General features: G+C 39.2%; 1 protein-coding gene and 1 long non-coding RNA gene across 3 annotated transcripts in view; one reads left to right on the top strand and one right to left on the bottom strand.

The window, feature by feature from the left end:
- Positions 1 to 7,839: 7,839 nt before the first annotated feature.
- On the bottom strand, positions 7,840 to 16,168 carry LOC125752716 (uncharacterized). The gene is made up of 2 exons (XR_007402850.1): positions 15,944 to 16,168; positions 7,840 to 14,368 (listed from the first exon to the last, which is right to left on the bottom strand). It is a non-coding gene; the product is annotated as an uncharacterized LOC125752716 (long non-coding RNA).
- Positions 16,143 to 19,419, top strand: part of FMO5 (flavin containing dimethylaniline monoxygenase 5) — a 32,736-nt gene continuing 29,459 nt past the window's right edge. Inside the window, exons 1-2 of one of the 2 annotated variants that reach the window (XM_025453300.2) lie at positions 16,143 to 16,296; positions 16,724 to 16,896. In XM_025453300.2, the coding sequence (XP_025309085.1) occupies positions 16,762 to 16,896 (135 nt within the window). In that variant the 5' untranslated portion in view covers positions 16,143 to 16,296; positions 16,724 to 16,761. Of the gene's footprint in view, positions 16,297 to 16,338; positions 16,480 to 16,723; positions 16,897 to 19,419 lie in introns of those variants that run through there. The other variant, XM_025453299.2, reaches the window with a different exon arrangement.

Here is a 19,419-nt window from a genome sequence, read left to right as displayed (position 1 = left end):
ATATCAGAAGATTAATAGCAAGGGGAGGGAGCCTCCATAAGCTGGGTACCAGAAAGTGATATAGCCCTGAGCGCAATATCAGAACTTTAGGAAGTCTGCTCCAGTGAGAGAGACATCCCTAACTGAAAGATGCTCAGGTGGGGAACTAGGGCAAAATCCTAAGTGAGACAGTGTGGTCTCAGGATCCCCAGGGTCACAGAAAGAATGGGGCTGCCTGAGCCAGCAGAGTTGCCAAGCATTGGAGCCCGGAAACCAACTACAGTCAGCAAGCCAGGTGTTCCATAAACTGCAAACCACAGCTCAGCTCAGGCAGGTGACCACTCTCTGGGCGGGGTCCCTGCAAAGGGCAGAAATGCAGTGAACCTCCTTCTTCTGGAGTAGTGGCATAGGTGTGAATTGCAGGAGTTTGCAGAGTTTGGCACACACAAAAGTGAAGACAGTTTTTCCCTGAGGATTTACTGGAGAGGGGCTGTATCTTTCAGCTCTGAGACCGGAGATTGAGCCATTTTAAAAAAATTTTTATTTTGAATACTTTTTAATTGGAGTTCAATTTGCCAACATATAGCATAACACCCAGTGCTTATCCCTTCATGTGCCCTCCTCCGTGCCCGTCATCCAGTCACCCCGTCCCCCCCGCCCACCTCCCCTTCCACCACACCTTGTTCATTTCCCAGAGTTAGGAGTCTCTCATGTTTTGTCACCCTCACTGATATTTTCACTCATTTTCTCTCCTTTCCCCTTTATTCCCTTTCACTACTTTTTATATTCCCCAAATGAATGAAACCATATAATGACTGTCCTTCTCCGATGACTTATTTCACTCAGCATAATACCCTCCAGTTCCATCCACATTGAAGTAAATGGTAGGTATTTGTCATTTCTAATGGCTGAGTAATATTCCATTGTATACATAGACCACATCTTGTTTATCCATTCATCTTTCAATGGACACTGAGGCTCCTTCCACAGTTTGGCTATTGTGGACATTGTTGCTATAAACATCGGGGTGCAGGTGTCCCGGCGTTTCACTGCATCTGTATCTTTGGGGTGAATCTCCAGCAGTGCAATTGTGGGTCATAGGATAGCTCTATTTTTAACATCTTGAGGAACCTCCACACAGCTTTCCAGAGTGGCTGTACCAGTTCACATTGCCACCAACAGTGCAAGAGGGTTCTCCTTTCTCCACATCCTCTCCAACATTTGTTGTTTCCTGTCTTGTTAATTTTCACCATTTTCACTGGTGTGAGGTGGTATCTCATTGTGTTTTGATTTATATTTCCCTGATGGCAAGTGATGTGGAGCACTTTCTCATGTGCTGGTTGACCATATGTCTGTCTTCTTTGGTGAAATGTCTGTTCATGTCTTCTGCCCATTTCATAACTGGATTGTTTGTTTCCTTGCTGTTAAGTTTTATAAGTTCTTTATAGATCTTGGATACTAGCCCTTTATCAGATATGTCATTTGCAAATATCTTCTCCCATTCTGTAGGTTGTCTTTTTGTTTTGTTGATTGTTTCTTTTGCTGTGCAGAAGGTTTTTATCTTAAGTCCCAATAGTTCATTTTTGCTTTTGTTTCCCCTGCCTTCATAGATGTATCTTGCAAGAAGTTGCTGTGGCCAACTTCAAAAAGGGTGTTGCCTGTGTTCTCCTTTAGGATTTTGATGGATTCTTATCTCACATTTAGATCTTTCATCCATCTTGAGTTTATCTTTTGTATGGTGTAAGAGAATGGTCCAGTTTCACTCTTCTGCATGTGGCTGTCCAATTTTTCCAGCACCATTTATTGAAGAGACTGTCCTTTATCCAGCGGATAGTTTTCCCTGCTTTGTCAAATATTAGTTGACCATGAGTTGAGGGCCCATTTCTGGGTTCTCTATTCTGTTCCATTGATCTATGTGTCTGTTTTGTTTTTAAAGATTTTATTTATTGGGCAGCCCTGGTGGCTCAGTGGTTTAGTGCCGCCTTCAGCCCAGGGCATGATTCTGGAGACCCGGGATCAAGTCCCACATCAGGCTCCCTGCATGGAGCCTGCTTCTCCCTCTGCCTGTGTCTCTGTCTCTCTCTATGTGTGTCTCTCATTAATAAATAAATAAAATCTTAAAAAAAAGATTTTATTTATTCATGAGTGACACAGAGGGAGAGAAACACAGACACAGGGAGATACAGGCTCCATACAGAGAGCCCAATGTGGGAATCAATCCTAGGTCTTTAGGATCACACCCTAGGCTGAAAGCAGTGCTAAACCGCTGAGCCACCTGGGCTTCCCTACGTGTCTGTTTTTGTGCCAGTACCATACTGTCTTGATGATCACAGCTTTGTAGTACAACTTGAAATCTGGCATTGTGATGCCCCTGGCTCTGGTTTTCTTTTTCAATATTCCCCTGACTATTCAGCGTTATTTTCATCCTTTAAAGTAGTACAAAAAGCCTTCAGGGAACAAAAACCACATAGAGCAACCAGAAGCAGTTTTTTTTTGTTTGTTTTTTTTTTTCCAGAAGCAGTTTACACAGAGCCAGACCCCCTGGCAAGGGCAATTCAACTTCACTCAGACAAAGACACCTGAGAATCAGCACAGCGGGCCCCTTTGCTGAAGACCAACTGGAACATCAGGCAAATACCAAATTTATGCAGCACACAGGACTGAAAAACTCCAGCACTAGGGGAAAATAGTATATAGAATTCCAGGTTTTTTTCTCATGATTTTTTTTCATTGTAAACATTTCCTTTTCTTTTTCCTTTTTTCCTATTTAGTTATTATCAACTCTTTAAGTGTTTTTAACTTTCATTTTTCCATTTAAGTTTATATATTCTTAATTTTTAGCTTCCTTTCACTGTATTCAATTATATGTGTGTGTGTGTGTGTGTGTGTATTTTACACTTTCTTCACAATTTTGGGATTTAGTGTCTTCTAACAAACCAAAATATACCCAGGATCAAGTGGATCACCCTGTTTTGTCCACCTGGGAGATTATATTCTCTCCTTTTTCTTTTTTCTTTTCTTTTTTTGGTTTCTGACCTCTTCAGATTTGTCTAATATGATTTTGCTTGGCTCATGGTGGGTATTTTTTATTTTGTTCTCTCATTCATTCTTTTCTGGGAAAAATGACTAGAAGGAGGATTTCACAACAAAAGAAAGAAGCAGAGGTAATACTTTCTTCCACAGATATAATCACTATGGATATAAGTAAAATATCAAAGCTAGAATTCAGGATAACGATTATAAAGTTACTAGCTGGGCTTGAAAAAAGATAAAGGCACGAGATTTTATTTCTGCACTAAGAGATTCTCTAAGTAGGCCAAAATTAAAAATGTTTTAACCGAGAGGCAGTCTAAAATGGATGCTTTTACAGCTTGGTAAATGAGGCAGAAGAGAGAATCAGTGATATAGAAGACAAATGGATGGAAAGGAAGGAAGATGAGGGAAAGAGAGAAAAACGACTAATGGACCATGAAGAGAGGCTTCAAAAAATCAGTGATAGCACAAAGCAAAAACAGTATTAGAATTACTGAGGTCCCAGAGGAAGAGGAAAAAGAGAGGGGCAGAAGGTATATTTGAGCAAATCATAGCTGAGAACTTCCCTAATCTGGGGAAGGAGACAGGAATTCAAACCCAAGAGGCAGCCACCTCAATAAAAATAGATCAGTACCCCAACATATACTAGTGAAGCTCGCAAATGTCAGAGATAAAGAGAAAATCCTGAAAGCAGTTTAAGATAAGAACTCTGTAACCTGCAATGGTAGAAACATTAGACTGGCAACAGACTTAACCACAGAAACCTGGCAGACCAGGGTACTAAATGAAAAAAACATGTAGCCAAGGATACTTTATCTAGCAAGACTGTCATTCAGAAAAGGAGAGATAAAGAACTTCCAAGACAAATAGAAACTAAAAGAATTTGTGATCACTAAACTAACCCTGCAAGAAATTTTAAGAGGATCCTGTAAGTGAAGAAAGAGTCCAAAAATAACATTAGACCAGAAAGAAACAGAGACAATCTACAGAAACAGGGACTTTACAGGTAATACAAGGGCACTAAATTGATATCGTTAAATAGTTAGTCTGAATGTAAGTGGGTTAAATGCTACAATCAAAAGACACAGGGCATCAAGTTGGATAAAAAAGCAAGACCCATCCATTCACATGCTCTCTACAAAATACTCATTTTAGATCCAAAGACACTTCCAGATTGAAAGTGAGGGGATGGAGAACCATTTACTATGCCAATAGACATCAAACGAAGCCTGGAGTAGCAATCCTCATATCAGACAAACTAGATTTTAAACCAAAGACTGTAGTGAGGGATGAAGAGGGACACTATATCATACTTAAAGGCTCTATACAACAAGAAAATCTAACAATTATAAGTATTCGTGCTCCTAACTTGGAAGCAATTATATAAAACAACTAATAGCAAAATTAAAGAAACATAGTCGTAATAACACATATTACACATACACATAATAACACCCCACTCACAGCAATGGAAAGATAATCTAAGCAGAAGATCAACAATGGAACAAAGACTTTGAATGAAACACTGGACCAGATGGACTTCACAGATATGTTCAGAGCATTCCATCCTATGGCAACAGAATCCACATCCTTCTTGAGCGCACATGGAATATTCTCCAGAATAGATCACATACTGGGTCACAAATCAAGTCTCAACTGGTACCAAAAGACTGAGATTATTCCCTGCATATTTTGAGACCACAGTGCTTTTGAACTTAAATTTAATCACAAGAAGAAACTGGGAAAGAATTTAAATACTTGGAGTTAAAGAACATCCTACTAAAGGATGAATGGTTCATCCAAGAAATTAAAGAAGAATTTTAAAAACTCATAGAAACAAATGAAAATGAAAACACAACTGTTCAAAACCTTTTGGATACAGCAAAGGTGGTCATAAGAGGGAAGTACATAGCAATACAAGCCTTTCTCAAAAAATTAGAAAAGTCTCAGTTACGCAAACTAAAATTACACATAAAGGATTCATCCTATAAGGCCAGCATTACCTAGATCTCAAAACCAGACAAAGATCTCACCAAAAAGAAAAACTAAAAACTAACTTCCCTGATGAACATGGATGCCAAAATTTGCACCAAGATACTAGCCAATAGGTTCCAACAGTACATTAAAAGGATTATTCACCATGACCAAGTAGGATTTATTCCTGGATGCAAGGGTGGTCCAACACTTCCAAATCAATCAATGCGATACACTACATTAATAAAAACAACAATCATATGACCCTCTCAATACATGTAGAAAAAGCATTTGACAAAATACAGCATCCTTTCTTGATTAAAACTCTTCAAAGTGTAGGGATAGAGGGAACATACCTCAATATCATAAAAGCCATCTATGAAAAGCCCACAGCGAATATCATTCTCAATGGGGAAAAACTGAGAGCTTTTCCTCTAAGATCAGGAACAATACAGGGATGCCCACTCTCACCACTGTTGTTCAACATGGTAGTAGCCTTAACCTCAGCAATTAAACAATAAAAAGAAATAAAAGGCATTCAAACTGGCAATAAAGAAGTCAAACTCACTCTGCAGATAATATGATACTCCATGTAGAAAACCCAAAAAGACTCCACCCCAAAATTGCTAGAACTCATGCAGCAATTCAGCAATGTGGCAGGATATAAAAATGAATGTACAAAAATCAGTTGCATTTCTATACGCTAACAAGGAGACAGAAGAAAGAGAAATTAAGGAATTTATCCCATTTACAATTGCACCCAAAACCATAAAATACCTAGGAATAAACCTAACCAAAGAGGTAATGGATCTATACCCTAAAAACTACAGCACATTTCTGAGAGACATTGAGGAAGACACAAAGAGGTGGAAAAATATTCCATGCTCATGGATTGGAAGAACAAATATTGTTAAAATGTCTATACTACCTACAGCAATGTACGCATTCAATGCAATTCTTATCAAAATACCATCAACATTTTTCACAAAGCTAGAACAAACAATCCTAAAATTTGTATGGAACCACAAAAGACCTCAAATAGAGGAAGGTTGAAAAAGAAAACCAAAGCTGGGGGCATCAAAATTCCAGACTTTGAGCTATATTTCAAAGCTGTTATCATCAAGACAGTGTGGTACTGGCACAAAAACAGATGCATAGACCAATGGAACAGAATAGAGAACCCAGAAATGGACCCACAACTCTATAGTCAACTAATCTTCAACAAAGTAGGAAAGAATATCCAATGGAAAAAGGACAATCTCTTCAATAAACAGTGTTGGGAATATTGGACAGCCACATGTAGAAGAATGAAACTGGACCATTTTCTTACACCATACACAAAATAAACTCAAAATGGAAGAAAGACCTCAATGTGAGATAGGAATCCATTAAAATCCTAGAGGAGAACACAGGCAGCCACCTCTTTAATCTTGGCTGTAGCAACTTCTTGCTTAAACACATCTCCTAAGGCAAGGGAAACAAACTGAACTATGGGGAAAAAAGCTTCTGCACAACAAAGCAAACAGTAAAAAAAAACTAAAAGACAACTTACAGAATGGGAGAAGATATTTGCAAATGACGTATCAGATAAGGGCTAGTCTCCAAGATCTATAAATAACTAATCACACTCAACACCCAAAGAAAAAATAATCCATTAAAGAAATGGGCAAAAGACATGAACAGACATTTCTCCAAAGAAGACATACAAATGGCCGACACATGAAAAAAATACTCCACATCAGGGAAATACGAATCAAAACCAAATGAGATACCACCAACACTTAGAACAGTTAAAATTAACAAGTCAGGAAACAACAAATGTTGGTGAGGTTGTGAAGAAAGAGGAACCCTCTCACACTGCTGGTGGGAATGTAAACTGGTACAGCCCCTCCAGAAAGCAGTATGGAGGTTCCTCAAGTAGTTAAAAATAGAGCTACCCTACAACTCAGCAATTGCATTACTAGGGATTTACCCCAAAGATACAAATGTCGTGATCCAAAGGAGCACCTGTACCCCAATGTTCATAGCAGCAATGTCTACAATAGCCTAACTATGAAAGAGCCCAGTTGTCCATTGACAGATAAGTGGATAAAAAAGATGTGGTGTATATATACAATGGAATATTAGTCAGCCATAGGAAAAGATGAATACTTACCATTTGATTCAACATGGATAGAACTGGAAGGTATTATGCTGAGTGAAATAAGTCAACCGGAGAAAGACAATTATACGGTTTCATTCATATGTGGAATATAAGAAACAATGCAGAGGATCATGGGGTAGGGAGGGAAAATTGAATGGGAAGTCGTCAGAAGATAGGGAGAAAAGTCAGGAGAGATTCTTAACTATAGGAAACAAACGGACGGTTGCTGGAGGGGAGGAGTGTAGGGGTGGGGTAATTGGGTGATGGGCATTAAGGAGGGCATGAGATGTGATGAGCACTGGGTGTTATATGCAACTGATGAATTATTGAACACTATATCTGAAACTAATTATGTACTATATGTTGGCTAATTAAATTTAAATTAAAAAAGAAACTAAATATGATATTTTTAAAGCTAAAATTAAACATATTCAAAAAGAAAAAAATATATAATTGATTTAAGTAATTGGAAATAAAATAATGAGAAAATATATCCCATGTAAAAAGTAACCATATAAAAATTGATGTGGCTATATTAATAACTGTCAAAGTAAATTTTAAGGAAGAAATGAAAAAAAGAAGGAAATTTATAATAATTAGAAGATTAATTCCATAGGAAGAAGACATAATCCTAAATGTGTACATACCTAACAACATAACTTCAAAATTTATGAAGCAAACAATGGACAGAATTGTATGGGAAAGACAAATTTAGAATTATATGTGGAGATTTTAATGTCTCCTCAATAATCAATAGAACAAGCAGACAAAACATTGGTGAGGATATAGAACATTTGAATAGCAATATCAAGCAACTTAACATATCACTTGCAGAACACCATACTTAATAGCTACAGGTTACAGTCTTTTCAAATGTATATGAAATATTGAATACAATATGCCCCATTCTAGGCCATAAAACTAGTAATCACTTTCAAAGGATTAACGTTATACAAATTACATTCTCTAATGACAACAAATTTAAACTAGAAATCAATAACAAAATATCTAGAAAAACCAAAATCATGTGAAAATTAAGTCACTTCTACATAATCCATTCATCAAAGATGAAATTACAGTGGAAGTTTGAAAATATTTTAAAAGGAACAGTTATTAAAATACAACATACAAAAATTTGTGGATGTAGCTGTAATAGTTCTCAAATGGAGATTTGATAAATTAAGTATCTCTACAAGCTAAAAAAAGAGCAAAGTAAAAAGAAGGAAATAATAAATATAAAATCAGAAATTAATGAAATAGAAAAGAGATATAGAACAGAGAATGTCAATGGAGCCAAAAGACAGTTCTTTGAAAAGATTTAAAAATTGACTTAATTGATCAAGGAAAAAGAAGAATGAGAAAAACAAATATCTAATATTAGGAATGACAGAGGTAATATCACTCTAGATGCCACACATTTTAAAGGAATAATAGGAAGGGAGTGTCTGGGTGGATCAGTCAGTTAAACATCCAAACCTTGATATGGCTCAGGTCTCGATCTCAGGGTTGTGATATCGAGTCCTGTGTCAGCTCATTGCTGGGCATAGAGCCTACTTAAGATTCTCTCTCCCTATCCCTCAGCCCCTCCCCCTCTTCATTCCCATGCATGCACTCTCTCTCTCTCTCTCTTTCTCTGTCTCACTCTCTTAAAAAAAAAAAAGATGTCACGAATAACTATGTTAACACATTTGACAACCTATATGAAATAGGCAACTTTCTAGAAAAACACTACTTACAGAAACTGGCACAAGAAGAGAGAAAATTTGAATAATTCTCTTTTAATGAAATTAAAACCATAATTTAAAACATTCCAACAATAGAAACACCTGATCGATCCAGATGGCTACACTAGTAAATGCTACCAAACCTTTAAAGAAAAAAGATCAACGATTCTATACAGAATCTTTCAGACAGGCCAGCATAACCTTGATATCAAAATCTATTAAGGACATTACAAGAAAAAAAAAAGTAGAGCAATATCCCTTTAAAATATAGATGGAAAAAATTTCCATCTAAGTGAAATTTTAACAAATCAAATACAATGTTATATAAGAATTACACACATCATGGTTATGGGAGTTTATTCTAGAAAGACATAGTTTGCTTAACATTAAAAAAAATCATTTAAAGGGCACCTGGGTGGCTCAGTTGGTTAAGTGTCTGCCTTTGGCTCAGGTTATGATCTCGGAGTCCTGGGATTGAGCCCCACATCAGGCTCCCTGCTCAGCAGGGAATCTACTTCTTCTTTTGCCTCTCCCCCTACTCATTCTATCTCTCTCAAACTCTTCTTAAAAAATAAAAGTAAAAAATCAATATAATTTTAACAATAGGATCATGTAAGTAGATACGGAAAAAGTATTTTATAAAATTCAGCCCCATTCATAATAAAAATTCTTAGCTAAGAATAGAAACTTCCTCAATTTGATAAGATAATTTGCCTAAAGCATACAAATCACATCACACTTAATGATAAGATAGTGAATATTTCTATCATCACCACTTCTATTCAGTACCATAATAGAGATCCTAACCAATGCAATGAGGAGAGAAAAAAATTTAAAAATAATAAATTTGAAAAAAAAACAGTAACCCATTATTCATAAATGACTTGATTGTATACATAGACTATCCAAGGAACCTATAAACTCCTGGAAGTAATAAGTGAGTTTAGCAAGGCTATGTAATACAAAGTCAATATACAAATTGTATTTCTTCATACTTGCAACAAACAAATGGAAGATGAAAATGTAAAAACAAGAGGCACCTGGATAACTCAGTGGTTGAGCATCTGCCTTTGGCTCAGGTCGTGATCCCAGGGATCCTGGGGTCCTGGGATGGAGTCCTGTGTCGGACTTCCCAGAGGGAGTCTGCTTCTCCCTCTGCCTATGTCTCTGCCTCTCTCTGTGTCTCTCATGAATAAGTAAATAAAATCTTTAAAAAAAAAGAAAATGTAAAAATAATTCCATTTACAATAGGATTTTAAAAATAAAATACATAAGACTAAATAAAATGTGCAAGATTCCACAGTGAAATTTATGAAACAACACAGAGAGAAATCAAAGACCTAATAAAAGGAAAGATAGTCTATTTTACAGATTAGAATATTCAATTGTTAGGATGTCTGTTCTCCCTAGGTTGGTCTACGTATTCAATGTAATATATATATATATAAAATTTTAGAAGAGGGTAAATAATTAATACAATATGGTATAGGTAAAAGTATAAACAAATAGATCAATGGGGTTAAGTTATAAGGATAGAAGGATAAATAAATAGATCAATGTAACAGAACAGAGTCCAAATATAGGTTCACATGTATATGACCAATATGCCGCATACAAAGACACCAGTGCCATTCAAGGAGGAAGAAAAGTCTTAAAATAAATGCTGCTGGAAGAACCCAATATTCAGATAGAAAGAAATTCACCATGACCCTTACACTTATTCCATTCATATTAATTTAAAATGGATCATAGATCTAAATTTAAAAATCATCTAGCTGGAAACACAAGGAGCTATAGGAGCTTAGGATACACGAAGATTTCTTAAATGGTAGCAAAAAGTACTAACCATAAAAGAAAAACTGTTAAATAGATTTCATCAAAATTTAAAACTTCTCATCAAAAGACACAATTAAGAAAGTGAAAAGTTATGTCAGAGACTGGGAGAAAATATTTGAAATGCATAGTTCTGCAAAAGTATCTGTAAGCAGATTACACAAAGAACTCTTAACTCAATAATAATACAACCCAGCTTTTAAAAATGAGCAAAAGATTTTCACAAATGCTTTGCAAAAAAAAAAAAAAAAGATACACAAATGACCAAGAAATTAAATAGAAAGAATTTCAACATCATTAGTCATCAGGGAAATTCAAACTTAAAACCCCATGTAATATCACACACCCACACAAATGGTTAACAGTACCAAGGATTGAGAAACTATGTAACTACTGGAACTTCCTTATGTTGCTAGTAGCTGTATAAAACTTCTGAAAACTTCTGCATTTTCAAATAGAATTAAACATATGACCCAGCAATTCCACTCAGGCACACTAGTAAAATGAGAGTGATATGTTCCCTCACACACACACACACACACACACACACACACACACACAGACTTGTACAAGAATGAAAGGCCTTCTTCATGACACCAAAAAGTGAATTAATCCAAATGTTCATAATAGAAGCAATAATAAACAAATTGTATATTCATAGGGGAAAAAAAGAGCAAACTACTGATACATGAAAACCACTTGGGTAAATCTTAAAAACATTAAGTTGTATAATGATTCCAAGCACAAAGCATACATACTGTATAATTCTATTATTTATTCTTTTATTTTTAAATAGACTCCATGCCTAGCACAGAGCCCAACTCAGGGCTTGAACTCAAGACCGTGAGATCAAGACTTGAGTCAAGACCAAAAGTTGGATGCCCAACTGACTGAGGTACCCAGGTGCCCCTACTATATAATTCTATTTAAATGAAGTTCAAGAACAAGCAAAACTACTGGATGTAAACTAGACTTATTGTGGTCATTTCCCAATATAATCATTGAATCACTATGCTGTATATCTAAAACTAATATATGTCAATTATATCTCAATAAAGAAAGACTATCCGCATCCTCTCCAACATTTGTTGTTTCCTGCCTTGTTAATTTTCCCCATTCTCACTGGTGTGAGGTGGTATCGCATTGTGGTTTTGATTTGTATTTCCCTGATGGCAAGTGATGCAGAGCATTTTCTCATATGCATGTTGGCCATGTCTATGTCTTCCTCTGTGAGATTTCTGTTCATGTCTTTTGCCCATTTCATGATTGGATTGTTTGTTTCTTTGGTGTTGAGTTTAAGAAGTTCTTTATAGATCTTGGAAACTAGCCCTTTATCTGATATGTCATTTGCAAATATCTTCTCCCATTCTGTAGGTTGTCTTTGAGTTTTGTTGACTGTATCCTTTGCTGTGCAAAAGCTTCTTATCTTGATGAAGTCCCAATAGTTCATTTTTGCTTTTGTTTCTTTTGCCTTCGTGGATGTATCTTGCAAGAAGTTACTGTGGCCAGTTCAAAAAGGGTGTTGCCTGTGTTCTCCTCCAGGATTTTGATGGAATCTTGTCTCACATTTAGATCTTTCATCCATTTTGAGTTTATCTTTGTGTATGGTGAAAGAGAGTGGTCTAGTTGCATTCTTCTGCATGTGGATGTCCAATTTTCCCAGCACCATTTATTGAAGAGACTTTTTTCCAGTGGATAGTCTTTCCTCCTTTGTCGAATATTAGTTGACCATAAAGTTCAGGGTCCACTTCTGGATTCTCTATTCTGTTCCATTGATCTATGTGTCTGTTTTTGTGCCAGTACCACACTGTCTTGGTGATCACAGCTTTGTAGTACAACCTGAAATCTGGCATTGTGATGCTCCCAGCTATGGTTTTCTTTTTTAATATTCCCCTATTTGGGGTCTTTTCTGATGCCACACAAATCTTAAAATAATTTGTTCTAACTCTCTGAAGAAAGTCCATGGTATTTTGATAGGGATTGCATTAAACGTGTAAATTGCCCTGGGTAACATTGACATTTTCAAATATTAATTCTTCCAAACCACGAGCATGGAATATTTTTCCATCTCTTTGTGTCTTCCTCAATTCCTTTCAGAAGTGTTCTATAGTTTTTAGGGTATAGATCCTTTACCTCTTTGGATAGGTTTATTCCTAGGTATCTTATGCTTTTGGGTGCAATTGTAAATGGGATTGACTCCTTAATTTCTCTTTCCTCAGTGTCATTGTTGGTGTATAGAAATGCCACTGACTTCTGGGCATAGATTTTGTACTTTGCCACACTGCCAAATTGCTGTATGAGTTCTAGCGATCTTGGGGTGGAATCTTTTGGATTTTCTATGTAGAGTATCATGTCATCTATGAAGAGGGAGAGTTTGACTTCTTCTTTGCCAATTTGAAAGCCTTTTATTTCTTTTTGTTGTCTGATTGCTGAGGCTAGGACTTCCAGTACAATGTTGAATAGCAGTGGTAAGAGTGGACATCCCTGTCTTGTTCCTGATCTTAGGGGAAAGGCTCCCAGTGCTTCCCCATTGAGAATGATATTTGCTGTGGGCTTTTCGTAGATGGCTTTTAAGATGTTGTAGAATGTTCCCTCTATCCCTACACTCTGAAGAGTTTTGATCAGGAATGGATGCTGTATTTTGTCAAATGCTTTCTCTGCATCTATTGAGAGGATCATATGGTTCTTGCTTTTTCTCTTGCTGATATGATGAATCACGTTGATCGTTTTACGAGTGTTGAACTAGCCTTGCATCCCAAGGATAAATCCTACTTGGTCATGGTGAATAATCTTCTTAATGTACTGTTGTATCCTATTGGCTAGTATCTTGTTGAGAATTTTTGCATCCGTGTTCATCAGGGATATTGGTGTGTAATTCTCCTTTTTGGTGGGGTCTTGTCTTTTTTTGGAATTAAGGTGATGCTGGCCTCATAAAGCGAGTTTGGAAGTATTCCGTCCCTTTGTATCTTTCAGCACAGCTTTAGTAGAATAGGTATGGTTTCTTCTTTAAACGTTTGATAGAATTCCCCAGGGAAGCCATCTGGCCCTGGACTTTTGTGTCTTGGGAGGTTTTTGATGACTGCTTCAATTTCCTCCCTGGTTATTGGCCTGTTCAGGTTTTCTATTTCTTCCAGTTCCAGTTTTGGTAGTTTGTGGCTTTCCAGAAATGTGTCCATTTCTTCTAGATTGCCTAATTTATTGGCGTAAAGCTGCTCATATGTTTTTAAAATCGTTTGTATTTCCTTGGTGTTGCTAGTGATCTCTCTTTTCTCATCCATGATTTTATTAATTTGAGTCTTCTCTCTCTTCTTTTTAATAAGGCTGGCTAATGGTTTAACCATTAGAGATGTTTAACCTGTTTATCCAGTGAGGCCACTGTGAAGCTCAGTGGGGTTTGTTTATCTTGTGAGGCCCCAGGAGGAACTACAACAGTGGTGGCGGCCAGCTCCCCAGCCCTGGATTCAGCTCCCGCAGTAACTACCAAGCTCTCTGTCTGCAGGGCCTGGATGCTCCGGTGGCGGGGCTGCTGATCTGCTCAGCTCCGGGCAGGAGCGTCCTTGCTGTCCTGGGCCCTCCCGGCCTCTGCCTGTCCCCGGGGGGAGGCCGGATCCTGGGCTGTGTCCCAGCGCCCTGTGCTCCCGGCCGCGCAGCCCCTTCCGCGTGGACCTTCTGCCGGAGCCACCTAAAATTACATTTTAAAACATTAGGTTTGGGATCCCTGGGTGGTGCAGCGGTTTGGCGCCTGCCTTTGGCCCAGGGCGCGATCCTGGAGACCCGGGATCGAATCCCACATCGGGCTCCCGGTGCATGGAGCCTGCTTCTCCCTCTGCCTGTGTCTCTGCCTCTCTCTCTCTCTGTAACTATCATAAAAAAATTAAAAAAAAAATAAAATAAAACATTAGGTTTTGGGGATCCCTGGGTGGCTCAGCGGTTTGGCGCCTGCCTTTGGCCCAGGGCACGATCCTGGAGTCCCGGGATGAGTCCTGCATCAGGCTCCCGACATGGAGCCTGCTTCTCCCTCCTCCTGAATCTCTGCCTCTCTTTCTCTCTATGCCTATCATAAATAAATAAATAAATCTTTTAAAAAAATAAAATAAAACATTAGGTTTTAAAAGTTATTCGTGCATTGTTCTGAAATTGTGATATTGATTCAGTAAGGGAGAGATTAATATTCAGTCTATAAAAGTATTCACCTGTTTTCCTATATCTAGGCATCTGGAGTGCATTCAAAATTATCCTGATTTACAAATAACTCATTTATAAGTTAAACTGCCTGGGTTGCATCCTTGCCTTTCCACTTACTGGGAAAATGGAGGTGATGATAGTACTTGCCTTATGGGATTGCTAAGAAATTATATGGGTTCATTCCCACCAGGTTCTTTGAACCATACAAGTGAGCCCTTGAGAAATGATAATTACTGGTCCATGAAGGATACTTTGGGGGTGAGCCCAGCAGGTCAAAACCCAGGGCTGATGTTACTGACATCATACCATCTTGACCCAAGTTGACTGAGGGAGTAGGAAGAAGGTTAAAAAAATAGTGGGCATCCACAAATCTCTCAAAAAACCCCTCACATCTGTCAAAACAGACTCCTGGGTTGGATAAACCCTAATTTTGACTCGGTGTGTGATAGCTTACATCCATTACACTGGCCTATTCTGCATGATTTTATATTTGAAAAAAATTAAATTCTATTTTAAAAGTGGATATTTTATGTTTTTAATTACTTATTTGACTGTGTGAGAGAAAGCACTTCAAAAAAAATCATTAATTTATTTGAGAAAGAGAGGGAGAGCACCCAAGGGAGGGGCAGAGGGAGAGAAGCAGACTCCCTAAGCAGGAACTCTAGGTGGGGCTGAATCTCAGGACCCTGAGATCATGACCTGAACCAAATGGAGAGCCCACCCTCAACCACCTGAGCCACCTAGGTGCCCTGAGAAAGCACTTTTAAAAAGTATTTCTAGGAATGTCTGGATGGCTCACTGGTTGAGCGTCTGCCTTCAGGTTAGGATCTCAGGGTCCTGGGACAGAGTTCCCCCAGGGAGCCTGTTTCTCCCTTTGCCTATGTCTCTGCCTCTCTCTCTGTGTCTCTCATGAATAAATAAATAAAATCTTAAAAATAAAATCTATTTCTATTTTATTGAAAGTATCTGTTTGTGTTTGGTCTTCTCTGCTAAACTATAAGCTCCTCTAAGTAGAAATTCCCTGAACCCCAGCAGCCAGCTTAGAGCACCAGTGTTTTAAGTAAATTCCTACCAGCAGCCAGCAGCCTGGAACCAAAGAGCCAATCTGTGAGGTGAGAGTGGGGTGGAGACGGAGATGAGGGCACTGGGATCTGTTTTAACACATCTTCTGAAAGGTAGATGTTCTTCGTTTAAGCTTTTAGAGCACGACTTGCTTTGAGTCTGTTGCTAGTTTCTCCGTTCACCAGGAGGAGTTTGTCACTTTAAGGCAGATAGCAGGAAGTTCAAAGTGCATACTCTGGAGCGGGGAGGGACCAAAACACAGGGTCGCTCTGTCTCTAGAGAGGGTAGCTGAGCATCCGGGCAACTGCGACCCAAAAACAGAGGTTGTAGGATTCTTTTCTGCCCAAAGCAGGTTTGGCTCAGGTAATAGTCTCGCTGGGGGAGGGAAGGGGTGCCGCTGAGTGGCAGGGCTTTGGCTGAAAGGAGGTGGAGAGGAACAGCTCCCTGCCATTGGCTGTTGCTGTTTACACTTTGTTGCTTTATATTTCCTCAACAAGAGCCAAAAGTGCAGATTAGCCTCTGGATGGCAGCTGAAGGATCGGCCAGGTGCTGCGGGAAAGGCAGTGCAGCCACCACAGCAGGGCTCTCGAGCTCCTGGTCTCTCAGACGCAGGGCTCCCATATCCCTTGCATAGCAATTCCCTATGGTTAGGGGGACCCCAGAATCTGACTTCTCCCAAAGCACTTGTCACGGCATTTATCTGGAGGATGCCATGGTCAAGGTCTTTCTTTCCTGACATGTGTTAGCTGATATATGCTTTCTGTCTTTTGTCATTTTTTTTTTTTGACAGATTACATTGATCCAGCCTGGTGAAGATATCTGGAGACCATGACCAAGAAAAGAATTGCTGTGATTGGAGGAGGTGCTAGCGGGCTCTCCTCTATCAAGTGCTGCCTAGAGGAAGGCTTGGAGCCAGTCTGCTTTGAAAGGACTGATGACATTGGAGGGCTCTGGAGGTTCCAGGTAAGTCTCCTGGTTCTTTAATACTTGGAACCCTCACTGCTACTACATGCCCAGCAGGAGAGTTAGTCTGAAACCTCAGGAGCATCCCAGGTGTAATTTGGAAGTGATCCCCTTCGTGAAGGGCAGAGAGAGACCCAGAAAAGAGGCAGCCACTCCAGGTTGATAGGTGGCAGGTTTATCTTATTTATTTTTTTATTGAAGTTTGATTTGCCAACATATAATAGTATAACACCCAGTGCTCATCCCATCAAGTCCCCTCCTCAGTGCCCATCACACAAACCATGAGGTGGCAGGTTTAAATAAACAAAGGAACTTACATGTGAGGCTTGTTGTGGGCAACTGCAAGGCAAGTAGATCTCCACACCTGCCATTTTAAAAACTTTTATATTACAGGCTGTAACTGGGTTCAATCAGCACCATCCACATGGTCTCCCCACCACCCCACTAGTAAGGCAAGTAGAATGTACATTCCAAGAAGTCTCTGAGGATCAAGCTCTTGGGTTAACCTGTGGTCACATCCTCTTGATGACCTTCCCCCATCATGTCACCTCTCCTGACCAGCTTTTACAATGTCACACAACCCCCTTTTCTGCAGTGTCCCCTGAGAAGTAAGCAAGGGGTTTTGCTATCATGGAGGTGGCCCATTTGGTGTCTGTCTGTCTGTGTGGTAGTCGGATACCACAGCAATAGGGTAGGCACATGCAAAAGAAAACAAAGATGAAGGTAATGATTCCCCAAACAATGTTTTTCCACCAAGAACCCCATGCTCCCAACCACTGATTTATTAAGTTCGCCAGCTGGGGGTTGGATCACTCAGGGTATTCACAGATGTTCTCATGTAATTTAGTAAAGGTGACATATTAGCAGATTCCTCAGGTATGAATGCATAGTGTTCTGTTTGGATAATGGCATAGGTGCCTCCTTTTGAGGCAAAAATAGTGCCCAAAGCCATTCTGTTTTGGAGGACAACTTTTCTCACTAGAGATATTTCATTATTCAGTAAGGACCAGTTTTATTGGTTATCATTTAATGCTTGCTGGGTGAATTTACTAAGGGCTTAAATATGTGCTATAACATCCACCGAGCCAATGGAGGAAACAATGACAGCAGCCAAATAATCCATGTCAGTGAAAGACACAGCATGCCCATCAAGCCTTGAGGTGAGGGAAATTGGCAAATATTGTTACCATGGATGGGGGGAATTCTCTCCTATGCAAAGGGAAAACCCAGGGCGCAATAGTTCAACCATCTAGGTAGGAGCCATGGCCAAAAATTTGTCCCACACAATCACTAGACCCCTTTGGGAGCTACCTAATAAATACCTGGGTGGTATGACCAGTTAGTGCCAAACCAGTCATTGTACTTTAGTATGACAGAGTGACTGACTACATAGTTCCAGTGATATCCATCTTATATTCCTGGTGCAGTTTTGTTGATCCTGTTTAGAATGACTTTTTCTTCCCAACATAGGGATGCCTGGGTGTTCACATGTCCCTAAAGCCATCCCAGATCTGACTCAATGATGGCATTTCTAGGACCCTCCCAGTTAGCGGGCTAATGGGCTACCTGTGTAGTTTGGTTGACAGAAAAAGAAGATCCATGCCCAGGGTTATTGATAGTCTGTGCCACAGGCCAGGTTTCTGGATTAGTATTTTAGTATATCTGGAGAGTATTAGTATTATCAGATGAACCAAGAATGCTAATCCTAGCTTATTCTTCCTTAATGGACTGCTTTAGGGCCTTTCAGTTTCTTTCTTGGAGGAGTGATACTCACCATGGCAATCCCGAAGAACTAGAGAGGGGCAGCTGCCCACATAGCTATCAGTTGGATTGATTTCTTTGTTGGACATAGGAATGAACCCACTGTAGAAAGGAATTCCATCAGGTGCCTATCCTGTAACTGGATACCAAAGGAGCCTCAGAGTTTAAGGTCAAAGAGATATTTAGTAGGAACTTGTATGGGGAGGTGTTTCTCTGCTACAAGAATGGCAAGGCCTGATCTTTAGATGTTAGTGTGGCTACAGTTTTAGGAATTTGACCAGGTCACATATACCAACCATGTTGGCCAGGGGAGGCAGCACTCTCAGATGTGAGTTGGGATAGGGGTGGGATATGCCAGACCAGAAATCCCCATCTTCTCCCCCTCTTTTCAACAGATCTAGCTTGTAGTAGGGCAGTGGGATCCCAGTGGAAATTGAGTAGTTCCTCCTTACCCAGGAGTACAAAGTAACTCACCTATCCCAGCAGAATTTCTCACTGCAAATTTCAGTAGATAATGCCTTTCTCAGAGTTTGGTGTTCTCAACAGCACAGCATGCTGATCCTTGGTGAGCACTGGGGCAATGTCTGGGTTCTGCAACCTCCATACCTTTACAGTATTGAGTGCCTTAGCAGGGCCACGGCACTGGGGCCAGTCTGGCATATGGGGTAATAGGACTTACTGGTTGATCATGCAAACATGTTAAAGTCTGAGACAGTACTTTAGTCTACTTGGCCAAAATGTTTTTAAATGGTAGTAATTTCA

This window comes from Canis lupus, chromosome 17, assembly GCF_003254725.2.
Source record: "Canis lupus dingo isolate Sandy chromosome 17, ASM325472v2, whole genome shotgun sequence".
Lineage (NCBI taxonomy): Eukaryota > Metazoa > Chordata > Mammalia > Carnivora > Canidae > Canis > Canis lupus.
Note: the sequence above shows the minus strand (reverse complement) of the source record. Positions and strands in the feature narration are given on the sequence as shown.